Source organism: Mustela erminea, chromosome 1, assembly GCF_009829155.1.
Source record: "Mustela erminea isolate mMusErm1 chromosome 1, mMusErm1.Pri, whole genome shotgun sequence".
In the NCBI taxonomy this organism is placed as follows: domain Eukaryota; kingdom Metazoa; phylum Chordata; class Mammalia; order Carnivora; family Mustelidae; genus Mustela; species Mustela erminea.
The window spans coordinates 4,201,252-4,225,133 of record NC_045614.1 but is presented as its reverse complement, the minus strand read 5'-3'; the positions used below and the strand labels follow the sequence as shown (position 1 = coordinate 4,225,133).

The window sequence follows — 23,882 nt, the reverse complement described above, 5'->3', positions numbered from 1 at the left end:
CGCCTGGCCCGCTCCACACCGGAGCTCCCCGCATTGTTGTGCCGGCCACAGATGTCTGCGCACATCTCCCAGTGTCCCCTGGGGGCAGAGTCGCGCTGGGTGAGGAAATCACTAAGGCCGGAGGGAGAGGAACGTAGAGGAAGGCCCAGGCGGCCCCGTCCTTACCCAGCGCCTCCCTCACTAAATGCCCGAAGTTCTGCCGGGTCCCGCCTCCGTCCCGCGTCCGTCCCGCGTCCCTCTTCTTCCCTTGCTCTAACGGCTTCACTGCACGTGCGCCTCTTATGTTCCCGCTGATCCTGATCAGGATCAAGACCCTTTCCCACTGTAAGTATCGCGGCTTGTGTCTCCCAGGTACCTTGACACAGGCCATCCGTAATTTTGCCAAGAGCTTGGAAGGCTGGCTGACGAACGCCATGAGAGACTTCCCGCAGCAGGTCATCCAGACCAAGGTAACCGCTCGGCTCTGCCCCGGGCTGGGAAGGGCTCCGGGAGGGGCTCTGCCACGGGCAAAGCAGGCCACCCCCGAGGGTCCTGAGGCCCATGAGCGCCGCCCCCACCCCCCCCACTCCCCCGCCCAGGAAGCCTCGTGGGTGCTGGCGCTGTGGGACGGACACCAGCGGGGAGGGTCACGATGGAAGCTGTCATTTGCTGTGACACATTTGGGTGGACACATGGAATGTCCCTGTGCACCTCATAGGAGGGGGGCGCTTAACCTCGCTGTCACCCTTCCTGCAACAGTCTTGCCACAAAGCAGAATTTAAAATGTGCAGAGCGGGCCTCCCTACGCGGGAGAGCGTGACCGCTGCTCTCGCACGCGTCCCTTAGAGACCTGTGTACAGGGGAGGCCACGTTCCGAGCATCGGGCCTCCCTGACCACAGTCTGGAAGGATCTGTTAGACCAGCAACTCCCAAACCTCGGGGTGCGTAGGAGTTGCCAAGGTCATGGTTAAAATTGCAGAGTCCCAGGCCCCACCACCACAAAGCCTGATCCAGTGGCCCCGAGAAATCTGTATTCCCCGGCCCTGACCACTCGAGAGAGCCGAAGGAATTCTAGAAACAGCAGCAAAGCACCCTGTCCTGAGGGCCACCTCACCGAGGCTATGGTGTCTGCTCTAGATGCCTCGGTGAGGTTCGTATTCTCCCGTTTAGTCTCACTCTTGGTCCTGAGACAGTGGGAAGGGTGGGTCCCTCTGCTCCCTCCCCTCCGCACCGTCCTGGAGCCCAGGCGCCCTCCTGGGGGGAGAGAGAACCAGCACTCCCCCCCCATCCCCCCAGCCCCCCCAGCTCTCACCCCCCCACCTCACCTCTGCGCCTCCTGCCCCTCCCCCGGCCACAGGTGGGCGTGGTCAGCGCCTTCGCCCAGACCCTGCGCAGGTACACGTCCCTCAACCACCTGGCGCAGGCGGCGCGCGCCGTGCTGCAGAACACGTCCCAGATCAACCAGATGCTCAGCGACCTCAACCGCGTGGACTTCGCCAACGTGCAGGTGACTTTCCCCAACACCATCCCCCGCCGCCCCCGCCGCCTGGGATGGAGCCAGGGACCCAGCTGTAGATCTGCGAGGACACCGTGTGTGTGTGTGTGTGTGTGTGTGTGTGTGTGTGTGTGTGTCCCATCCCGCTGGCCTCACCTTCCAGCCTCCAGAAAAATGCTCAAAACCATAAAACGCAACCAGCAGCAAACCCGGCGGGCGTGAGAACAGGGTCAGGGTGGAAGCCCCCTGCAGCCCACCCAGGGGCCCCGGGCCTCCAGGAGCTGGGACCCACACCCTGGTCCGCCCTCTTTAAGAATCTACCTTCCTGCTGCCGTCTTCACAGCTGTCTCGTCTGGGCTCCGAAAGTGCAGGCTGTGCTCGCGCGCGTCCTGCCACAGCGATCCTGGCGCCGAGTTCAGGCTCCGAGTTCAGGCTCCAAGTTCACCCACTAAATAAACACACACACTTTTAGAGAAAGGAGCACTCAAAGTAAAACACCGCAAACGCACGGTGTGTAATCTGAGCTCTGGCCTCGGGAAGTGTGGGTTTACATGCTGAGAACCAGGGCGGGCTCCCTCTCTGGCTGCGGTCGGGTGTGTTGGGGGGGCCCACCCTGACCTGCCGCCCACGCCCCGCAGGAGCAGGCCTCGTGGGTGTGCCAGTGCGAGGAGAGCATGGTGCAGCGGCTCGAGCAGGACTTCAAGCTGACCCTGCAGCAGCAGAGCTCCCTGGACCAGTGGGCCACCTGGCTGGACAGTGTGGTCACCCAGGTCCTGAAGGAGCATGCCGGCAGCCCCAGCTTCCCCAAGGCCGCCCGCCAGTTCCTTCTGAAATGGTCCTTTTACAGGTAAGTCCGGCTCGGTTTCCAGAACTCGGGGAAGGTGTAGTGTGCGGACAGATGCAGCGTCTGGCCTGCGACTTTTCCTTCCAGACCTGCGCTCTCCCCTGACTGACGTGAGGCGTCCGGAGAAGGGGGCTGGCGTGGCCTTAACCGCCAGGCCATAGCTCCCAGGGCCAGGGAGGGGAGCGGGCCGAAAGACCACCGCCCCCGCCCAGGGACCCCAAATCTGAGTTGGCTTGTTTACCTTCAGGGGACTTGGCCATACAAAGCCAAGAAGCTTCTGAGCAGAAAACATCCCAAATCCCAAGCCGTCCCGCCCTGTCCACTGACTCGGCCTCTGGGTCCGCACCCGTTCAAGCGACCTTTGCCCCCCACGTGCTGGGCTGTCCACAGCCTTGGCTAAGCCGTTGCAGATCCACAGCCCGCAGAAGCCGCCCGTCTCGCCCCGCTGCCAGAGTGCCGTCAGAGCGCCCGTGCACGCGGGCCCGGGGAGGCGTGCGACGGCCCCCGCCGCTCGCTCTTGCACACCGCGTCGAGCCCACACAAGCACAAAGCTTCAGCCTGTTAAAAAAAATAGGACAGGGCACGCTAACATTTTCAAAGTTGATTGGAGCAGCCCCCAGGCCACAGGTGGTCAGTGAGCAAGGGGAGAGGTGTTTGCAGAGAATTTGCGGGAGAAAAGCAAGGAACTGAGGTCACTGCCTTTAGCTTAAGTGCCGCTGCAGCGGGGGGAGCCTGGCCCTTCATGGCTGGGGCTCGACGGCCACTCTCAGGAGCCCGCAGGTCGGCTCTGGCTCTGTCCTGGTTTGCTTGGGCCCCGGGAGCCCCTGCTGTGAGGACCCCCTGCACAGGGGGCTCACACATGTCGCCTCCCTGCCTTGTCCCCTCCTGGTTCTTTTGCTACCACGGCGACGAATGGGGAAGCTCTGAGGGGGGACGTCGGGTGTTGGGGTCGGGTGCCAAGTGATCTCATCCCTTTAGATCAGGGTTTGCTTTTTCTGTGGAGAATCAGTACGTATTTCCAAGAAAGAAAGAAACTTGTCAGCATGACATGTAAATGAAAAGGCATGGCCCATGTGCCAATAAAACTTTATTTCCAGAAACTAAGCTGTGGATTTCAGGCACTTTTCACGGGTCACGAAACATAATTCTACGTTGGACTGTGTTTCCAACCATTTAAAACTGTAAAACGCATTCATAGCTCACAGGCTATAGAGGAAGGGGCAGGGGGCTGGAGCGGTCTGGATTTGGGGCCACAGCTTGCCAGCCCAGCTGCAGATGAAAGAGACGAAAGTTCCCTAAGTTCTGTCTTGTTTGGCACCTACACCCCTGCCTGAGGAGTGAGGCTGGATGGGAGGGGATCTCAGGAGGGAAGGCCGGGAAGGGCTGCCTGCTGTGGGCAAGTCGTAAGGACTCCATGACTGACCACAGGCCATTGGCTAAAGCTTGTGTCAGAGACATGATGTCACGTTTCCACGGCCTCTTGCTTACAGCTGACTGCCCCGCCTGCCTTGCCCACCCCCACGTGTCCCCACCGCAGTAACAAGGGACATGGGTGGTCTGGGTGGCTCATGAGTCCTGGGGGCCTCCTGAAAAGCCTGGCTTCTCTGCCTGCCTGCAACCCCGTGCTCCCCGGAAGGCCCCCCCAGCCTCTGTCTGCCCATCCCCCAGCTCCATGGTGATCCGCGACCTCACGCTGCGCAGCGCCGCCAGCTTCGGCTCCTTCCACCTGATCCGCCTGCTCTACGACGAGTACATGTTCTACCTGGTGGAGCACCGCGTCGCAGAGGCCACCGGAGAGACGCCCATTGCCGTGATGGGAGAGGTGAGGGCCCTCCCGCCCTGGGGATCCCGGGACAGCGTGGGCAGTGTGTGTGACACAGTGGACAGCCCAAAGAGAAGACCCTTGCCAGAGGCCTGTGGGTGGGAAAGAGCTCGCATGCTGGAGCCAACCGACCTGGGTTCAGACCTGTCCTCTGCCACCGAGGGTGCTCCTGCCCCTGCAATGAGGCCTGGAACACCCAGCCCGTGGCGGGGGAGCTCCTGTTGGAAAGTACATAGAAAGTGTACCATTCCGACCATTTTGAAGTGAATGATTCAGTGGCATTTAGTACATTCAGAGTTGTGCAACCACCACCTCTAATTCCAGAACATTCCATTGCCCCAGAGGCAAACCCCACACCTGTCAGTGGCCGCCACCACCCCACTCCCCAGACGCTGGCACCCGCTACCTTCCTTTCTGCCAGGATCTGTCTATGGTGGGCATCCCACGGGGTGGAGTCCCACATAGCATGGCCTTTCGTGCCTGGCACCTTTCACTCAACACAATCCTGTCAAGGTGCAGCCAGCTGAGCTATAACGTGTATCTTTGCCGCACTCCTGCGGCCAACGAGATTTCCTTGGATGGCCAATCGGCATTTGCTCTACCCATTCATATGCTGATGAACACAGGGACTGTTTACGGCTTTGGGCTGCTGTGACCTTCTGGGCACACGTTCTTGTTTGAACACCTGTTTTTACCTCTTTCGGGTACATTCCTAGGAGCAGAATTGCTGGGTTGTGTGGGATTGTTTTGATGAAGAAATGAGGTGATGCTTAGAGAGCTTTTAGTACACAATAAGCCTGTCACCATGCAGAGGTCACAGTCCTCGTCCTCTTGGTGGCCTGATTAGTGGGCACCCACTCAGCCCTCCAGCAAGATCCAGAAGGTGCCAGAGGGGATACACTAGCCTCAGCGCCCAGGCAAGATCCAGAAGGTGCCAGAGGGGATACACTAGCCTCAGCGCCCCTTCTCCTGGGGCAAGCGAAGCCTGTCTTAACTGTGGATAAAGGACAGTGCTAACATTCAGCAGGACCAGGCCCCTTCGTGGAGGCCCCTGACTCTGGGCTTCTCTCTTTCAGTTCAACGATCTCGCCTCCCTATCGCTGACGCTGCTCGATAAAGGTGGGTGTGTCCGTAGCTTTTCCACGAGGCTCTCCCAGGGGCTCTCCCAGGGGCTATTCTTCCCACCCTGGGCCTAGCTGAGATCAAGGCAGCTCCCGGGGTGGGTTGAGAGCCGTTAAGAGCTGCAGGTGAGGCCAGGATGGCTGCTGGTGTCCCAGTGATGCTCATGCCAGCCCGGACCCTGCTGGGGCTCAGAGGAGCCGCCCCGTACCTCGTCCTCCGGTGGCTGCTTTGGGCCACCATCTAACCCTGCTCCCCAGGCACCCCCACTTCAGGCCCTGGGCTGCCTGCATCCACCTGCCCCTACCCCAGCCCATTCCCTTCCCCACACAGTAGGGGGCGCCAACTGCTGAGGGGGACCCTGCCAGGAGTGTGACCCAGCAGACACACACTGGTCAAAGGAGGTCTCTGGGAAGAAGGCCTCCCCGGGCACTGCAGGGCAGCGTCCATGTCTGTGCACCTGTCCGAGCATGTGCTTCTCTCTCCCTCCCTCCTGCGCCCCACACCCCTCATCCCCAACACTGACCCTGCAGATGACCTCAGCGAGGATCGCGGCAGTGAGGCCGACTCCAACGCCCGCAGCCTGGGTGAACCCCTGGTGAAGCGGGAGCGCAGCGACCCGAACCACTCCCTGCAGGACGTCTAGGTCTGGGGTGCCTCCCGCAGGCTCCAGCCCGGGGCCTCCAAGCTCTACTGTAATAGTGCCTCTCAGATGGTGGGACCTTTGCTCTGACTCCGGGGGCGCCAGTGCACCCTCAAGGGACATGCCATTCCTCCGATTTTCGTCGTTAACCCACAACAGAAGGTCACATCGGGCTCCCGAGTGCCTGAGCTTCTCACCTCGTGCCTCCTGGGTCATCTTCTCCTTCGGAGTGTTCTTACTCTCTCCTCTGCCGGGCCATGAACTTTGGTCTGAGTCTCCACATCCTGCCTGAGACCTGGAAGGGGCCGTGCTGGGTGAGCCGGCACCTCCACATTGGGCTTCTCAGTTCAGCCGCTTCCAGTTTCCACCATTCTTTTTTAAAATTTGGATCCCAGGAGGGAAGGGGTGTCCTGCAGCTCCTGGGCAGTACTGAGCGGACTGGTGTCCACGGAGCTCCCTGCCCTGGTGCCCCATGGTGGGAAGGGACCCCCTCCACGCTGTGCCCAGGGCCTCCTGCCCTGCTGGCTGGGCCAAGGCATGGAGGCCAACCCCCAAGAGCCCCATCTGCAGACACCACAGGTCCCCAAAAGCAGCTGTCAATCACCATGGCCCCATGTGGCCCGAAGAACAAGTCATGGAAACGGCCCGCCCATGCCAAGACATAGTGATGTCTTCAAGAATCAAAACCAGAAGTTTTATCAGCAGCTGGGAGGATTTGGGTTCTGTCCAAGTTCATGCCAACATCAAGCCAAACTGCTGGGTCTGGAATGAGTTTGTTCCGAGGGGGCTGGGTGGTCGGTGTTTCAGTGATGCTTTCAGAGGGCAGCCATCGGGCCAAGTCTGCCTGGCTCCCGCTCCATAGAATCTTCTGGAATGCCTGCCTTTGAATTAGCAATCCTGGAGCACTTCGACCCAGCACGAGTCCCATCTTGAACTGCTTAAAGTCGAAACTCTTCGCTGGATGAAATGAACCCCGAGGACTCGCACAGCCCTTGAGCTGTGAACACTCCGGATCTGTATCCGCCATAACACATCGCACTCGGTTAGCTCCGCGCAAGAGTCCTGCCCCCAAACCAACTGCAAAAAAGAAAGACAAACCTCTGGTCTGGGAAGCACCATCTTATGAAATGCAATAGTTTCTCTTTTTGGAAATATGTTTATATCAATAGTTTTGTGCTCTAATTGTTATTAGAATGTTTCTTATGAACGTGTATATTGCGGTATATTCGGTCCCCCATATTTTTCTTTTCATTCATGCAGAAGGTACTAATGTAAACTCACGTGGCCTTGAGAAAAACCTTAACTTCCCGACAAGCCGCGCACTCCTAGGTCCACCCCAGGTGTGCAGAGCGGTGTGGAGGGGAAAGACAGGAAAAGCTAGGCGCTTGTTTTAGAAACCAAGTCTATCATAATCACAATGTTTGTCTGGTTTTACGGTTCAAGACTCAGATGAAATCAGACAGAAAGAATGTCTTTAAAATATATATCTCCCCTCCCGGGAGACATTTAAGCTCACGATTTGTGGATTGCGACGGCCTGTCTTGTCTTCCACGTGGGGTGAGTAGTACAAACTGGGTTCCCGCCTTGTGCTCCTGCCTTTGCAGGAGTCCACAAGGAACACAAGTGTCGGTAAAGACATGCGTCTTCCCAGCCCATTTTCGTTTTTCGGCGATCCACACTCCAGCCCTTCCCCGCCACACATGGACACACACAGACACACACACCCACGCACACACCGTGGCCCTGGAAAATGCAGGCCTCCCTCCAGGGCCATCCCCTGCCCTGGACTGCCAGCCTGGCCGGGCTCCTGCCATGTGAGGCTCCGAGAAGCAGCGGCCTCCAGCACTTTCTTCTTGGCTCCCTGGGGAGTGTTCCAGAAGGAGCAGATTCCCCGAGCTTCATTTAGCAAGGCCAGCTCTGGGCCAGAGATGGCAAGAAAGCAATGCTCAGCCCAGGAAGATCAGGACTGTTTGGGAGTGGACTAGACTTACCTAGATACGGCAGAACAAAGCCCCGGCCCCAGGCACCGATGAAACCCTCCGGTTGTCCCCAGGACTTTTTTGGTAGAGGGTTGGGGGCCAAACTTGGGAATCCCCTAAGAATCACTGCATGAGCTTGTGCGAATGTGGCCAGTGCCTGGTGGGATTACCATGGGGGCTGGAAATCCACGTTGTCTGGACCACCCTTGGCAGAGGAGAGGGGATCCGACACAGTTATAGGACTTTGAAGAACCCCTGCAGAGGAGACGCAGCAGGCTCGGGAACGAAGGAACGCCCACCGATAGGAAGATGTTCCAGAAACACGGGACACCATTTCTGGTCAGCCACCCCTAAAAGTTGCTCTTCTGTGCCAGACAGGTGCCCCACATCCCCCAGAGATGCTCAGCCTTGGCCCCAGCCCAGGCCCATCTATCCCCAGTAGAGGTCCTGAGGCCCCTGGGTGGCGCTAAAATCATCTGCCTCCCTGGGCTGGGACCTCCAGGGGCCTGCATGTGGCTCAATGCTCTGCCGTCACCATCTTAAGATTCTCAGTAGTTTTTGAAGAAAGGGCCCATGCTTTCGTTCTGCACTGGGCCCCAGGGCAAATTGTGTGGCCAGTCTTGGGAAACTCCCAGGACATGACCATGCAGACTCCCCTTCAGCTGGGCGGCTGGGCCCTGTCCCTGTGGTGAGTGTCTACCAGGCTCTGAGAACCCAGCGGAACCCCGACTCGCCCCATCCTCTTGTCGTTCATGACCGCAGTCCCTCTGCAGCCTGACATCCCTGAGCACGGCCAGCCCTTGCACCAAGCAGCAGCGAGCCAGGCCAGGTGCTGGGGTGGTGGGGTGCCTGGAGGAGGAGAGCCAGGCCCTGCTCCTGGGCCTGTGCGGCTGGTGAGAGAATGAGCCCAGGTGATGTCCCCATGACCACTGCCCCAGGAACCAGAGAGGAGATGAGCAGGGGAGACTGCCGAAGGCCCACAGTCTATCAAGTCCCCTAGAAAGCCCACAGAGTAGGGACCCAGGGCACAGGGCCAAAAAACAAAGGGAACCTAGTCCTACCAAGAGCCTTTGGGAGGTTCTAACTAATCACGACGACTCCATACTAGATGCTTCTATCCAATCTCCTCTTTTTGACAGTAGGTGTTCCCACATTGTACACATGGGGAAATTGAAGCTGCTGGCTGGAATGCAGATATGATGGCTGGAGCATCAGCAGCCATTTTAGACCTTGAGGTGGGTATCCTATAATAAGGAAGGCAAAGCAGTGAGACAGAAGGAACCTGGATCCCTGGTGATCATGGAGCTGCATTACAATCCTGACAACCCACAGCCAAGAGTTCCATAAGCTGCACTGGGGAGGGGAGAGAGGGGGCCAAGGGAACCCACAGCTGCTCCTGCCTCTGGGAACTCTATGGAAGCAAGAACTCTGAAGCAAGCTGTGAGGTGCACCCCCTGCACATACACACACACTCCAGCTGTGGGTGTGCTAAGAAGGGAGAGACTGTCCCTGGCTGAGGATATCACCCCCTCCACCACTTTTCCTCCTGCAGCTCTGGCTGCTGCCCGTCTTCTGGCTCCCATTCCAGAAGCTCATCCTTCCACACCTTCTGTGACCTTGTCCAAACTCATGAAAATGCTCCACCACGTGCTGCTGACTTGCCCCACAGCAGCCCAGCCCACCACTGCTCAGAGGTGTGTGGGTGCCTTCCCCTCCACATGGCAAAATGGGAGCTCAGCATCTGACCTTTCAGGCCACCTCCTCTTGTCTCCGTCACGGCGCTGCCCACCATCCATCCAACTGTCCAGACCGGAAACCCAGGGCCACCTGCATTGCCCCCACCCTTCCTAACCTCCCCAAAATGCCCATAACATGGTCACTCTCTCCTTCCTCCTTTCCACTCCCCAACTCCTGGCCGGGAAGTCAGCATGGCGGGGGAAATAGGGCTAGGCTACAGTCACGTGGTAAATTACAACTGACCTTGAAGGTAAATTACAACTGACCTTGAACAACATGGGATTAAAGGTGCCAAACCCCCTTGCAGCCAAAAATTGCACATATAACTTTTGACCCCCCAAAACACTTAATAGTCTACTGTTGACTGAAAACCTTACCAATAAATAGTCAATTAACCCCTGTTTTGTTTGTTATATGTATCCTCGAAGCAAGCCAGAGAAAAGAAAATACTAAGGAAATCGTAAGGAAGAGAAAGGGCATTTACAGCACTATACTGTATTTATTGATATAAATCTGCATGTAAGTGGACCCATGCAGCTTGAACCCATCGTGTTTGAGGGTCAGCTGTACTTTTTTTTTTTTTTAACTAAACAAATCTTTTATTTACTACTTTAGTGGGGAGGGTGCACTGTTCCTAGAGGTAATGCAATACCAGGTTGATGCGTGGAGTGGATGGAGCAAGCTCCTATTCCAACTCCCTACTCCAAAAATCTATTTAATATATTGTCCTCGGATAGATGACGTATCAGATATTAAACTGATAAGAACAGATACTGGGTCAGCTGTACTTAAATCAGATTCTCCACCTCTACCTCACAGCCTTGTGAGCTTTAAATACGTTAATACTTAGCACTGGAGTAAGCACTCAGTTGTGTCTCAGCCTCAGCACTGTGGACACTTGGGACCAGACCATTCTTACTGGCGGGGCGTCCTGCGCACTGTGGAATGTGTGGCAGCCTCCCCGGCCTCACCCCTCCCTGCCAAGCACCTCCACCCTCCAGTCACGACAAGCACAGAGGTCTCCAGACAGCACTCAGTGGCCCCCGGAGGGGATGGGGCAGCAGAAGGGACCCTGGGTGAGACCCACTGGGTGAAAGCACTGTCATGATGACGAGTTCCCTGCATCTTTTGAACCTTGGCAACCGCATCAGTTATCACCTTTCTTCCTCTCCCCACACTTCACACAAACCCTTACCCCCTCACTGCTCTTATTTCTCACTCCTGGAACTCAGGAGCGGTCTCATCTGGGGCTCTTTCCCCTTCCCTGGACTTCCCATCTAACCTCCATGCCTTCACACACACACACACACACGCCTCTTTAGTGCTTCTCTTAATTGACGCCTCCTCCAGGAAGCCTTCCTGGAAGCTCTCCCACTCGATTAGGATCCTTTATACGCCACCTTTCCCATAAGCACTGTGGGTGCATAGCTCTTGTCTGGCTTGCTCAACACCGATATTTCCCCAAATCTAACACCGTGTATATGTAGGCTCCGCACACATGTAGTGACTGCGTAAAGGTTTCTGGGAGAAGGTGCTATTCATGGTAATCATGGGAATGTAGGGGAAAGGAGGAGAAGAAACACAGGGAGAACACTAAGGAACGGCCAAAGGAAAGAAAAATCCATTCAGGAGGGCACCACCAGAATTACTTTTTTCTAATCAAAACAGGGCTTTAGAAGAATTTTTCTGGCACAGTGGATTATACATAAGCCAGAAGCAAGACCAGTTAGGTACTTGATAAGATGGTATAAGTGAGGGGTAGGGGGTGGGGGTAGTGGAGATGGGGTAGTGGAGACAGAGCTGGGGAGGGGAGCAGGCAGAAGTCAGGGGTTCACTACAGCCCCGTGCCCAACAGCAGATTGAGTGGGTTATGAAATCAAATGGGTGGGTTATGACCAGTTTAGTTTTTTTATTTTAAGATTTTATTTATGTGAGAGAGAGACATAGCTAGAGAGGGAACACAGCAGGTGGAGTGGGAGAGAGAGAAGCAGGCCCCCCCCGTGGAGCAGGGAGCCCGATGCAAGGCTCACTCCCAGGAACCTGGGATCATGACCTGAGCTGAAGGCAGATGTTTAATGACTGAGCCACCCAGGCACCCCCCCCTTTTTTTAATGGACCATGATAAAAGTAGAAAACATAAGAAGTATGGATGGGATAAAGATAAACTTTACTTTGTGAAGTTGTTTCAGTATAATAGGTGCATAATACACAAGAGGACATCAGGCTGTCATGTGAGCCTAATGTACAATGTACTGGATATAGGAAATGCATTGACTACATGTACGTATCAAAAGCCACAAGTACTAACTGGTAATTCTCAGCCTATTTTGAGGTCATGGGTCTCTTCCAGAATCCTCTGTGATAGATGTTCGTGGGGTTTTGCCATCCAGCTTCCATTCCACTTTCTTTTGGAATAACACCCTGATTCCCTTTTGAGGAATGACTTTTCTTCCATGGATTTAAATGCCACCTCTACGCGGGCACTGGAAGGAATGGGCTTGGCACAGCGGGGGCGATAAGGTGAGGAAGGGAGGGAGGGAGGGAGACCTGGAGGGCTTCCTAGGTCCTAGCCAGGACTTAGGGCTTCATTCCAGGAGTGACAGGCCCCAGAACTCAAAATAGATTGAGCTCTCCCCTCCATCGGCTCTCAGATGTATGACTGCCCACCAACACCTCCACTTGGATGTCTCGAGAGACAAATGGCATCTCAGACCAGCAGCTGCACCTGGAGGCGGTCGCTCAAGGGTTGATGGTAAGTAGTTGGAGGCATGAGCTGGTTAGAGTCCTAGACTGGATGGGTGGGGAAAGCAGGGTTGGGGGTCGCCGGGTAACAGTGCCCCACCATGCTGGACCCAACCAACACTTTCTCCTAGAAGTCTGAATTGTGAGCTGAATGTAAGACTGAAAGCAACAGAAGTGTGGGGACTCTCCGAGAGGTGTCCCACGCATTCTGCTAAACTGGCTGCCAAGACCCACTGGCGCCCATGCAGTTTCTTCTTTTCCCCCTTGACCTTAGGAGCATCTTTATAACTTTCCGGCAACTTCTCCCATTGCTTACATTTGCCAGAAGTGTTCTGGGGGTTTTGCAACCTGTGTCCAAATCAACACACCCTCAGTACCCAGGAATTTTGCAGTCGGACTCAGAAGGGATTCTCCGACTCCGTAGGTCCTCCCAGATGGAGGGGCACTGTGTGAGAGGCGGTTGGGAGTGTAATCCGCAGAGCAGCAAGCACAGCGCAACCAAGACAGGATCTGCCTCTGCTGGTGCATCTCATGGGAGATGCCGGACCCCCAGCTGAGACCGCCCCCCAATTGACACAGAGCCTTTGAGTGCCCAACATGTTCAGTTACTTGGAAGGAACTGAAAGGCTTCCCAATCCTCTGCCGCCCCCCAGTGGTCACTGTGTGACATGGCCGCTTCCTTTTCCCCAGGGGGACACAAGAGAGCTGGATTTTTGCCCAGACAGGAGGCAGGTTGTTTTTTGTTTTTTGTGTTTTTTTTTTACTAAATTGCAACAGTGCGAGATAGGAAAGGCCACAAGCAACAGATTGAATGAGCTAGCTTCCTTCTTTCCCTCCTCTGCCTCCCCTTCTCTTCCTCAAATAGTCCCTATTTATTTACATAGATTCAGAGTATCTCCCCATGATATACTCAGTAATTACACTGGGGAAAGTAGGAACCCGGCTGAGGCTATCTAAACCAAGTGATCTGAATTGTCATCACGCATGGTACAAATCGACACCATATGCCTCCTGATGGGACGCACCTAGCTCGACACATCACTGCTGCATTATTCCTGCCAAAAATTGGTAACCTGAGTTTAATCATGAGGAAATGTGAGTCAAACTCAAAATTAAGGGACATTCTTCCAAATACCAGTGTCATGGTCAAGAAAAAATTAAGACCAAGAAACTGATCCAGACCGAAGGAGACTAAGGAGAAATGACATGAGAGCAATGTGGGATCCTGCACTGGATCCTGGGACAGGGAAAGAAATCAGTAGTGAGGAATGGTTGGATTTTTTTTTTTTTAAGATTTTGTTTATTTGACAGAGATCACAAATAGACAGAGAGGCAGGCGCGGGGGTGGGGGGAAGCAGGCTCCCCACTGAGCAGAGAGCCTGATGCGGGGCTCGATTCCAGGACCCTGAGATCATGACCTGAGCGAAGGCAGAGGCTTACCCCACTGAGTCACCCAGGAGCCCCTGGAATGGTTGAAATTTAGATAAGATCTGTGTATTAATGAATGGTATTGCATCAATGTGAATTTCTTAGTTTTGGTCATTGCACTGTGGTTTTATGTAAGGTATAATATTTAGGGAAGCTTGATGAAGACTCACATAGGAAAGATGTTAGGGTTTGAAGCTGATGGCCAAGAAAGAACTCGAGATGTCTTTAGTGCAAAAAAGGTGGTTTTATTAAAGCACAGGGGCAGGACCCAAGGGCAGGAAGAGCTGCACTGGGGTCATGAGTGACTCATTTTAACTTTCAGGTTGGGAGGTGGTTAGGGATAGCGTAAGTCTCTAAGGAATTCCAGAAGCAAGGTTTTCAGGACCTTGAGGGGGTACCTTTGTTAGGAAAAGATCATTTATTACTAATAAAACCTTAGTCATGAGACCCTTCACATGTATATCGATGGGTCATATGCTTGGGGGGTGATTGCCAACGTATATCTTGGCAGGGGGAAGGGGAGTAGAGAGAAAGACAGTTTTCAAAGGAATTTTTATATGTTAAAGTAGACTTACAGGATCCTGGGGGTCGGGCTAAGATTGCCTTTTGCTCTTAGCAAAGTAATGTACTAAGGCAGTTGAATGTCTGCCTGTCTCAAGGACTTGTCAATAGGCTGGAAGTAGTAAGGAATTTAATAATTTTCTTTTGCCTTTGTTTCCCACATCAAAGGTTATATAGAATTCTTTGCGCTATTTCTGCAACTCTCATTTAAGTGTATTTTAAACTGATAAGTTAAAAATCACAAGTAAAATATAGTATTTCCTCCCAATTCCGTGCTCTATTTAGCTGCTGCAGAATATCGAGGGAAGCTGATGCACCCAGCTTGGGTCAGGACCCACCCTACCCCCCATCAACATTAGCATCAGCCACATGGGAAATCCTGCTGTCAGGAACCGTCAGTGTGGGCTGAGGGAGGACAGGGAAGGGTGCTGAGTGGAGGAGGCAACCCAGGTTGACCCCCTTGCCCTCACCTGACTCTGAGCTCCTTGAGGGTGGGGAAATGTGTAGCTGATTAACCCATGGGGCCTCAGTCTCAGTGTGGGGGTGGGCACAGAGCAAACACCTGCCCATGATGGGAAGATGAGAACCTAATTGCTGCTGTGAAGGCTCTTTTTACTGGAGCCCAACTACAGAAGCCGTTTAGAACATGGCTGTGAAGGAAGTTCACAGTTCTCAGAGCACCGCCAGGGCTCGGGGGTTCCTCAGACTTGTCTCCTGGTAACCCAAGGAGGAAGCAGGCAGCTGGGAAGCCAGCCGTCAGCAGTTCATGGTAGATCCTTTGGGTCCTTCCATATCCCACTCCCAACCTCTGTATTAGGAAAAACTCCAAACTCATTGCTGTGGTTTACGAGGTCCCGCATGCACCCTCCTCCCTGACCTCATCCCCTCACTCTGTTCTAGCCACACTGAACTCCTCTTGGCTCCTCCAGCTCACCAGCCTGGCTCCTGCCTCAGGACCTTTGCACTCACAGATCTTCTACTAAATGTCACCTCCTCAGAAGGGACTTCCCTGACCAGCCAATCTGAAGTATCCCCTTTTTCTTTCTTTCCTCCCTGTCCCCCTTTCTTTTTGAGTAGACTCCTCGTCCAGCATAGACCCCAACCTGGGGCTTGAACTCATGACCCTGAGCTCAAGACCTGAGCTGAGATCAAGGATGAGATACTTAAACAACTGAGCCACCCAGGCACCCCAATTTCCCTTTTTCTCTCACTGTCACTATATGCTATTTTTTTTTCTGTAGTACTAGTCACTATCTCATATGTTAGCCAGTCTATTGTATATCTCCTTACAAAAGAATACAAAACTCCACGAATGCAGGGTTTAAGTTCCAGGAAGCCAGGATCTGTCTTGTTCCAGCTGTTCCAGAAAAGCAGATGAAAGCTGCAACCTCTGTCCCTGTCATGACCTAGCCTCATAGGCTGGTGTCACTTTCACTGTACTCTACTCATCCACCGCTAACAAGTATACCTCCACTCAAGGGAAAGGAATGGGGACCTCATTTTTTTGATGGAAAGATGGTCAAAGAATTTGGGACCTTATTTTCCAACTACCACCAGTAAGTGATAAACAAATATTTATTTAATAAATAAATAAATGTTGACTAAATTAATTTGTTAGAGGAGACCAGATAAAGCAAGAACAGGCCTGAGGGGCGACCGCTGGCAGCCACTGGCACTTTGGAGACAATTGTGAAACCAGCGGAAACTTAGTTGGCTCGTCAGGCTGACAGGTCTAGCATCTCTCTAGGTCCCTTGGAAAACAGCAACTGGGTTATATTTAGCAAGTGATGACGTGTTGCTGGGAGGTGCCCAACGTGTGGGATGAATGTGGTGTATGAAATGACTTCAGAAGACATACAGATATTGCATGAGGACACCTAATCACATGATTTAGTTATCCCGTTTTCAGGCCTCCTTTAGTACTTCTCATCGTGTTAAGGAGAGTCTCCGCTGAGTGACAATATGCCTTTAATAACCCTCTAATACTGTGCTAGTATCTCTTTACGTCAGAGAAAAAGCAGGCTTGGGGCTTAGCACCTTGGCAGTCAATAATGTCTAACCCAGAATTTTAAAATTTTCATGTTTATTTTTACAATTATCTCCTACTCATGGCTTAGTGGTTTTCTATTCAGATGGTGATATACGCTATTTAGTGTAAATGTAAACCAATAAAAGGCCTGTAAAGAAAAGTATTAAGCTCATTAAGGATCAGAGTAAGACAGATGGCAAAAGCCAAAAAGATCTACCCAAGAGAAAATATATCTAAAATGAAATATAGTGAAGCCAACAAACTAAAAACGAGAAAACCTGAGCCTACACACTGCTAGAGACCTGACGGACTTAATGACCACCAGGGTCCTTTCCAGCACTGGCATTCCAGCTCTTCCTAGAGAATTTCTAACTCAAGGTCTGTGGCCTGGGCTTCTATTTTGGTGGCAAAATGTAGGATAGGAAAATCAAGGCTTTTATTGTTAATAAGTTAGTGCAATTCTTAGTGATATTAACCATTTCTCACCCCCCAAAATAAGTGGAAGTTTTGAGCAGTGCTTCTCAAGGTCGGACATGCATAGGAAGCCCCCGGGGAATCTTGTTAAAAATGTGGCTTCTGATTAAGGTCTGGTTTAGGACCTGGGGTTCTGTATTTTTAAGACGCTTCCAGGTGATGCTGATGTTGCTAATTTGGGGACCATACTGGAAAAACAGCAAGCTCTAGGAACAAATACAATGTGTTCTGAGCATCTCTTCCCAGCTCTGAAATTAGTGATTTTCGCATTAGTAGACTGAAATCAGCCATGGTTGAAGAACTTACACCAAGAAAATCAACACTACAAACCAGGGTTCAATTTCATTGTTTTATTAATTATGTTCTAGGCTAAAAAAAAAAAAGTGATTAAGAAATACATAAATAAAATTTACAATAAACTACAGCACCCAAGCACACATAGAAATACATATACGCACACAAAGACTGATACACACGTTCTCCTCCAGAGAAGCAGCTGTTAACCATCTGTGGGGCCCCACAGGTCCTACAGATGCATACAGGACAGCCATGTAGATTAGGGACTGGCAAAATCTTCCATAAAGACCCAAATGGCAATTTTTTAAAAAAATTTTATTTACTTATTTGACGGGGGGGGGGGGGCAGGAAGAAAACACGAGTGAGAGGAGAGGCAGAGGGAGAGGCAAAGTCCCTACCGAAGGGAACCTGAGGCAGACTCCATCAACCCCAGGACCTTGGGATCGTCACCTGAGCCGCAGACAGACGCTTAGCCGACTGAGCCACCCAGGCCCCTTCCAAATGGCTAATATTTTAGGTTCTGTGGGTCTGTCGCCGTCAAAAAGGAGACAGCACCGCGGCTGCAGCTGGAAAAGCAGCCACAAACAACAAGTGAATGCGTAAGTGTGGCTCTTTTCAAAGAAAATGTTATTTGTGAACACTGAAATTGAAATTTCATCCAATTTTCACATGTCGTGGGATCTTCTTCTTCTTCTTCCGATGTCTTCCAACCACGGCAAGGGCGGAACCGTTCCGAGCTCACAGGCCACAGGCGGGCAGCCCGCGGCAGGACCCCCTTGTCTAGATCACAATGGGAGAGAGCGGAGCGGCGCTCCCGGCGCGTTGGGCCCGGACACAGAGCCCCGGCAGAGGGCTCAGCAGGCGCGCAGACCCGAGGGCTGGAAGGAGTTCGGCGCGCTCCGAGGCCCGGGGGACCCCCGTGGCTAAACTGCCCCGAGCAAGAGGGGAGCATGCGGGCCGGGCGCGCGGAGCTTCGTGAGCCGTAACGAGAGGCTCCGAATTCACTCCAAACTCGGCAGGGAGCTCTCCGGGCGCGCGGGGCAAGGATGCGCCCTTGATCTAGTCTGTATTTAAGGACTCCTCCGCCTGCCGCTGGGCGCGACCGGAGCGCGGGGCCCGACAGGAGGCGGCGCGGTGACCCCGGGGTAGAGGCGAGGCTGGCCTGGCCCCGCGTGGCCCGTGTCCCGGCGACCGAGCAGAGCCAGGAATGCGTTCAGACGGACTCCCGGCAGGTGAGCCGAGGCGGCCAGGAGCCGCGGCGCGCCCGGCACCTTCCCTCCGGCCCGGCTCCCAGACCCAGACGCTCGAGGCCCCGCCGCGCCACGCGCCGTCCCGGGACCCCCATCCCGGCGCCCACGCCTCCCCGCCGCGGGCCCTCCCCGCCTGATCCCTCCGCCCGCCGTCCCTCTCCGACCCCTCCCCAGCTTCCCCCGCCGCCCCACGTGGCCTGAAGAAAACGCTGGTCTGAGTAACTGGGCCCTCGGAAGGGGAAACTGAGGCGCCCCGGAGCCCTCCTGTCAGGCCGGCGCTCGTGGAAAACTACCCCCGCCGCCCCCCCCCACCACAGATCCAGAGATTCACCTCGGGGAAGGCCTCGGTCGCGGCTCCCTCGGCTGCTCACGGTTCCACCGCAAGGAACTTGGAAACGAGCAGAAAGCTGGGGCGTCGAAACACAGCCCCCTCCGCGCCGCCTCACAGAACGTCGGCTCCCCAATGCGCGCGAGGCTCACTGCGCATGCGCCCTGCTCTGCCCGGCCCCCCCGCCCCCTTAGTCGGCGGGAAAAGGAGGCGGGGGACAGTTAGTGCGCAGGCGCGTGCTAGGAGCGTGGCCGAGCCGGGACCGCCCGCCGAAGCGCGAGTCCGCGCCGGTCTCAGCGCGCAGGCGCGACCTGCTGGTTTCGGTCGGAGTCAGATCGCCGAAGTGCGCACGCGCGGGAGTTTCTGGCAGAAAGCAGACGAGCCCGGGCCGGCGCGGGGCCTTGTGGGAGGGCTTAAGGAAGTAAAATGGCGGACCTGGCGAACGAAGGTAGGGGAGGCGCCGTCGGGGGCCAGCTGGCGGCCAGGGAACGGGCGGCGGGAGGCCGAGGGGCCAGAAGCCCGAGGGTTGAGCACCCCGGAGTGCGGGGGGCTGTGTGCTCGGGGACAGCGGCCCAGCGGGCCCCACAGCCGCCCCCCATTGCGTCCCCTCAGTCCGGGCTCACCGGCCCGGCCCATCACTCCCGGCAGCCTCGGCCCTGCCACCGTCCTGCCAGAGGGCTTTGAGAGGCCGCTGGAGCCATAGCTCTGAGGTCCTTCTGCTCCCCGGGCCAGGTCGGGGCCCGAAGGGGGCGGTAGGCGCGGCCTCAGCGCTTTGGCCTCAGATGTAAATAGACCTCCGGGCCTGGTCGTCGCCCAGCGCGCCACGCTCCCTCCCGCGCCCCCTCGTTCCCGGGGACCGGCTTGTCCCTTTGCCCGGGCCGAGGAAGCCCACCCCCGAATCCGGTGGGGTTCTCATCCTACGCGGGCCCGCTCCATGCCCAGGATGGAGGACACCTGATCTGTTCCCCACCCCCTCCCCGAACTCGGCCCCCAGTTCCCGCCAGTTCCCCCAGATCCTTGGAGGCGACTTGAGAGTCGCGCCTCGGCTCCCTGCATTTAGGCCTGGCCACAGGATGTGGAGCCCTGAAAGCCGCGGCTGCTTTTTGGCCCTTTTTCGCGGCACTTCCAGAGAGGGGGAGAGAGAGAGAGAGAGCCTGTGCGAATTCCTTCCTCTCTGGAGCGCTGACATCCCACCCGAGCGTTTTTGACAAGGTTACGGTTCCAAAACCTCTCGAGAAAGCACTCCATAAGCTGGTGTCTGCTCGAATCAATAGTGGTGTCGGTATCGCAGCAGCCTGAGGACCTCCGAGGCCTATTTTTAGCTCCCTCCGTTTCTAGGTGCACAACTGTAGTTCTGGCAAGCTAGTCTACCTGCCTGGCCCTCTTCCCCCATACATTGCTCCCTGCTGCCGGAGGGTGTCCGGAGGTTTCCATACCGACCTGTAAGAATGCATGGATGAAAGAGTTAACTGCCCACCCTGGCAGAGCGTTTGGGGGTGGTACCCTGCACCCTTTCAAAGCCTGAGTTCTGTTGTCTTAAATACTCCTCACTTACAAAAGATCCGTGAAGTAGGTACTGTCAGCCGGTCCTCTTGGTTAGGAAACCGAGTTAGAGCGCTGAGGTTACTTGTCCGAGGCAGGTCACAAGAGCTTGTGAGCCGCAGGAATGTGTGAATCAGGGAGTCCGGCCTCAGAGCCCAGCCCCCCATCACGCCCCCACACCCCCTGCCACCTTGCGCTGTAACTCTTCTACAAGACGGAGGAGCCCACAGAGAGCTGAGGCATCCCAGTCCAGAAGATCCAGTTAAAGGTAGGAGAAGGAGTGGAGACAGGGCAATCAATATGACATGCTGTATGTATTTATGGGTTTGGCCCATTCAGTTTCTTGAACTTGGCGATCTTAATAATATTGGGAGAGATTTTACTAGTAAGGTGGGCTTATTCAGGAGTAGCGGAGAATGGCAGGGTAAGACAAGCAAGCACGGACAGAACCATAGGCGAGTCTCGCAATGAAGGACAGGAGCAGGATTTTGGGGAGAAGGGGAAAGTTGCGAGCTCTAGTTTGAACCGGAAGTTTCCGAGAAAAGCAGCAGTTTGGGGTGATGACAGCTTCTCATTGGCTGAGTTACAGGGGCGGATGGTTTCCTATAGAAGACTCAGGGTACCTCCTCTGTCAGGGCCTGTAATCGACATTTCTTTCCTGTTGATGTTTCTTCTGTTGGGGGCTGTAACTGACCGTTCTCCCCTGATTTCTGTTGCATGGTAAGGCAACCCCTTTTAGCCTCCCTTTTACCCCCCTCAAGTTTGCTTTAGTGTAGTTTTTCTCATTATTAATTTTCGCAAACTCAAGACGCAGCATATCCAACGTCATAGTCGACATCTGCATGTAAGTGTCTCATCGAACAGTCCCTATCTTGACCCCCAACACCTGCCCACTCCACAGTCTTCCTTCTATTTGTAGTAAATGGCAAGTCCTTTCTTTAATTACCCAGGCCAAAAACCTTGAAGTCACCTCTTCATCCCTCTCACATGCCACAGCAAATCCTGTCAGTTCTAGCTCAGATATTTCCAGAAGGTGACCACTTCTCACCACCAGCGCTGCTTTTCACCACTCGGGCCTCCCTTCCAACTTTACCCATCTCACGGCTCAGCCCAGAAGCTAGAGTGGCCCCATTATACCTCCCTTTCCTCCCATCGCACCGCTCTCTCCCAGACTTGCTCTGCTTGAACCACTCTGGTTTCTTCAGTGTCCCATGAATGGACTCTACACTCACCGCCTTTATGCCTTTGGACCTTCCGGTTCCCCTGCCTGAACCAGTCTTCCCCCAGATGCCCCTATGGCTCACTCTTCTACCTCCTTCAAGTTTTTACTCAAATATTGCGGAGAACTTATCTGGCCACGTATTTTAAATTGGATCCACATTTCCTATCTCCTGTATCCCACTTTATTTTACTCCCCAGCACACAGTAACGTCTGACGTACGAAGTTTACTTGTTTGTTTGACTACCCCTCTAGAATATAAGCTCCGTAAGGGCAAGGATTTCTGTCATGATCACAGATGGATTTCCTACACCTAGAACAGTGCCTGGCACAAAGTAGGTATCCAAGAGATGTTTGTTGAATAAATGAATGAATTCATCACTAAGGACCCATATTGTAAGGTGTACTTTTGAGCACAAAGGGAAAATTGTGGATTCCTGTTTTCCGTGGATACCATTTCTAGTATATGGGCTAACACGTGAACTTTTGATTGCTTAATTGAACAGTAAGTATAAAACAGAGGAATAGAATGCTTTATATTTAAAGTTTTTGCTTATTAAATGCTACCCTCACTCAGTACTTTGTGTCTGACACTAGTTCTGGCGTAGTTGTCCTCAGAACATAAGTCTTAGTGGCTTTTTGCTTTGTACAGCCTGCTGAGATGTTTAATGTATTATCTGCTGTGTAAACGAGGCCTTTCTTGCCTATGCACTTTGAAGTTTTAGGGACTGCCCCATATGTGTGTTTTTCCTCCTGCTGTTTGAGCTCCAGTCAAATGCCTTCTTAGCTTCCATTTTTCCAGAGTGCTCTTCCAAGCTGGTCCATCTTCACACCCAACCCTTCTGTCGCTCTTCCCTGGGCCATTGCTACCTCTGCGCCTGGGCTGGGGCATCAGAGTCACGGGGCGAGCTTTCTTAAAACCACAGTCCCCACACCCCACCCATTCCAATTCTGTGAGATGTCGAGTGGGCCCTGGGCATCTGTACAGTGAGGAAGCAGCATGGGTGAGTCCGGTGTGCAGCCAGGGTTGAGAACCATGGGCTTGAGTGGTGCAGATTAGGTGTGCTGTGCCTGTTCGGGAAGAAACGTTTCCAACTGTGTATTTAATACAGCATCTTGTTGGCCTTCGTTGCCATGGTGATCTCTTCAGGGATGGTGACAGCAACTCCCACAGCCCTTTCTTGGTACTCCTGTAGTCTGACTTTTAAAGTCCAGTTGGAATGCTTCTCCCCTAGGAGACAGACAGAAAGTGCGTGTGTGGGTCTGTGTATGTGTTTTACACTTGTGTCCAGGGATACTCTCTTCTGCTTGGCATTTTGCTGTTGATATATCCCAAACACATTAATCATTCTTTCCCTAAAGATACTCTGCATCATAGATGGATGTCAGGATTTGAATGCTGAGTTTTGTGTCTTTAAAAGGTAAAGAATGGGCAGAGGGTGAGTAAAGTGTATTTAACCTATAGAATATCTTGGATTCCAGATCCCTGTGTTTAAAGATAGCACATACATATGAATCCTTGCTGGCCCGTGGACATGGTATAAAGCAGCGTTCTTACCTTTGGCCGTATAATATTTGGAGTCAGACAATTCTGTTGTGAGCGCTGTCCTATGCGTTGTAGGGTGTTAGCAGCATCGCACTATCCCTAACCCTACCCACTGTATGCCAGTAGCACACACCCTCCCCTGTACCCCTACCCCAGCAGTCGCAACAACTAAAAATGTCCTCAGACATTGCAGAATGTCCTGGGGCAGGGGGTGAGGAGAACCACACCTGGGGTAAGACCCGCTGGTGTGAGTAATGGCAGGGCACAAGCTTTGCCTTGCTGAGAGCTGGGTTTGTGTTCAGACTCTGCTGTGTACTCTCTGGGTGACTTTGAGCAAATTTCTTAACCCCTTTGAACCTCGATTTCCTCACCAGATGGGAATCATGATAATCATGGGTATTTCGTGGCTGCTGTGAGCATTGGGTGAATCAGTATATATGAATTATTTAATACCTATCTGCGCACACAGTAATAAACAGTAAATGGTAGCTATTTTTTACTACCGTGGACTCATCCTGTGGAATGGTTTGGCGTTAAGTCTTCAGGAGAGAGAGAGAAAGAGAGAGCAAGAAACGAGTGTGCCTAGGGAGGCTGGCCCTGGGGTGAGCCATGATGGGACCCCAGCTGGAGCTGAGCTGTCAGCCCTGCTGGGTTCTGTCTTGCCTTCCGCGTGATCCCCTGCCCAGGGTTCTCAGCTTCGACACCATAGACGTTTGTGGCCGGCTAATTCTTCACGTGTAATGCCCCGTGCCTTGTAGGATGTTGATGAGCTTCTCTGATCTCTTCCCGCTGGATGCCAACAGCACCGTCCTCCCTCCCCCATCATGACAACCAAGAATGTGTGCAAA

The 23,882-nt window shown here is 53.8% G+C and overlaps 2 protein-coding genes, 1 long non-coding RNA gene and 1 pseudogene across 15 annotated transcripts in view; 2 read left to right on the top strand and 2 right to left on the bottom strand.

Moving 5' to 3' along the window:
• The window catches only part of RFX2 (regulatory factor X2), an 88,829-nt gene extending 81,409 nt beyond the window's left edge, over positions 1 to 7,420 (top strand). For all 5 annotated transcript variants that reach the window (XM_032307678.1, XM_032307690.1, XM_032307689.1 and 2 more), the window contains 6 exons: positions 352 to 449; positions 1,337 to 1,486; positions 2,113 to 2,321; positions 3,987 to 4,140; positions 5,217 to 5,259; positions 5,793 to 7,420. In XM_032307678.1, coding sequence (XP_032163569.1) covers positions 352 to 449; positions 1,337 to 1,486; positions 2,113 to 2,321; positions 3,987 to 4,140; positions 5,217 to 5,259; positions 5,793 to 5,905 — 767 coding nt within the window. In that variant the 3' untranslated portion in view covers positions 5,906 to 7,420. The remainder of the gene's footprint in view (positions 1 to 351; positions 450 to 1,336; positions 1,487 to 2,112; positions 2,322 to 3,986; positions 4,141 to 5,216; positions 5,260 to 5,792) is intronic.
• A 2,736-nt stretch (positions 7,421 to 10,156) lies between these two features.
• LOC116570570 lies at positions 10,157 to 23,415 on the bottom strand. Its single transcript, XR_004277477.1, has 3 exons — positions 23,406 to 23,415; positions 15,818 to 15,822; positions 10,157 to 10,391 (listed from the first exon to the last, which is right to left on the bottom strand). It is a non-coding gene; the product is annotated as an uncharacterized LOC116570570 (long non-coding RNA).
• On the bottom strand, positions 10,237 to 10,404 carry LOC116580945 (annotated as a pseudogene).
• RANBP3 (RAN binding protein 3) overlaps positions 18,011 to 23,882 on the top strand; it is a 54,376-nt gene continuing 48,504 nt past the window's right edge. For 2 of the 9 annotated variants that reach the window (XM_032307726.1, XM_032307746.1), the window contains exon 1: positions 18,011 to 18,381. In XM_032307726.1, coding sequence (XP_032163617.1) covers positions 18,357 to 18,381 — 25 coding nt within the window. In that variant the 5' untranslated portion in view covers positions 18,011 to 18,356. Of the gene's footprint in view, positions 18,382 to 19,058; positions 19,176 to 23,882 lie in introns of those variants that run through there. The other 7 variants (XM_032307736.1, XM_032307701.1, XM_032307762.1 and 4 more) reach the window with 5 other exon arrangements.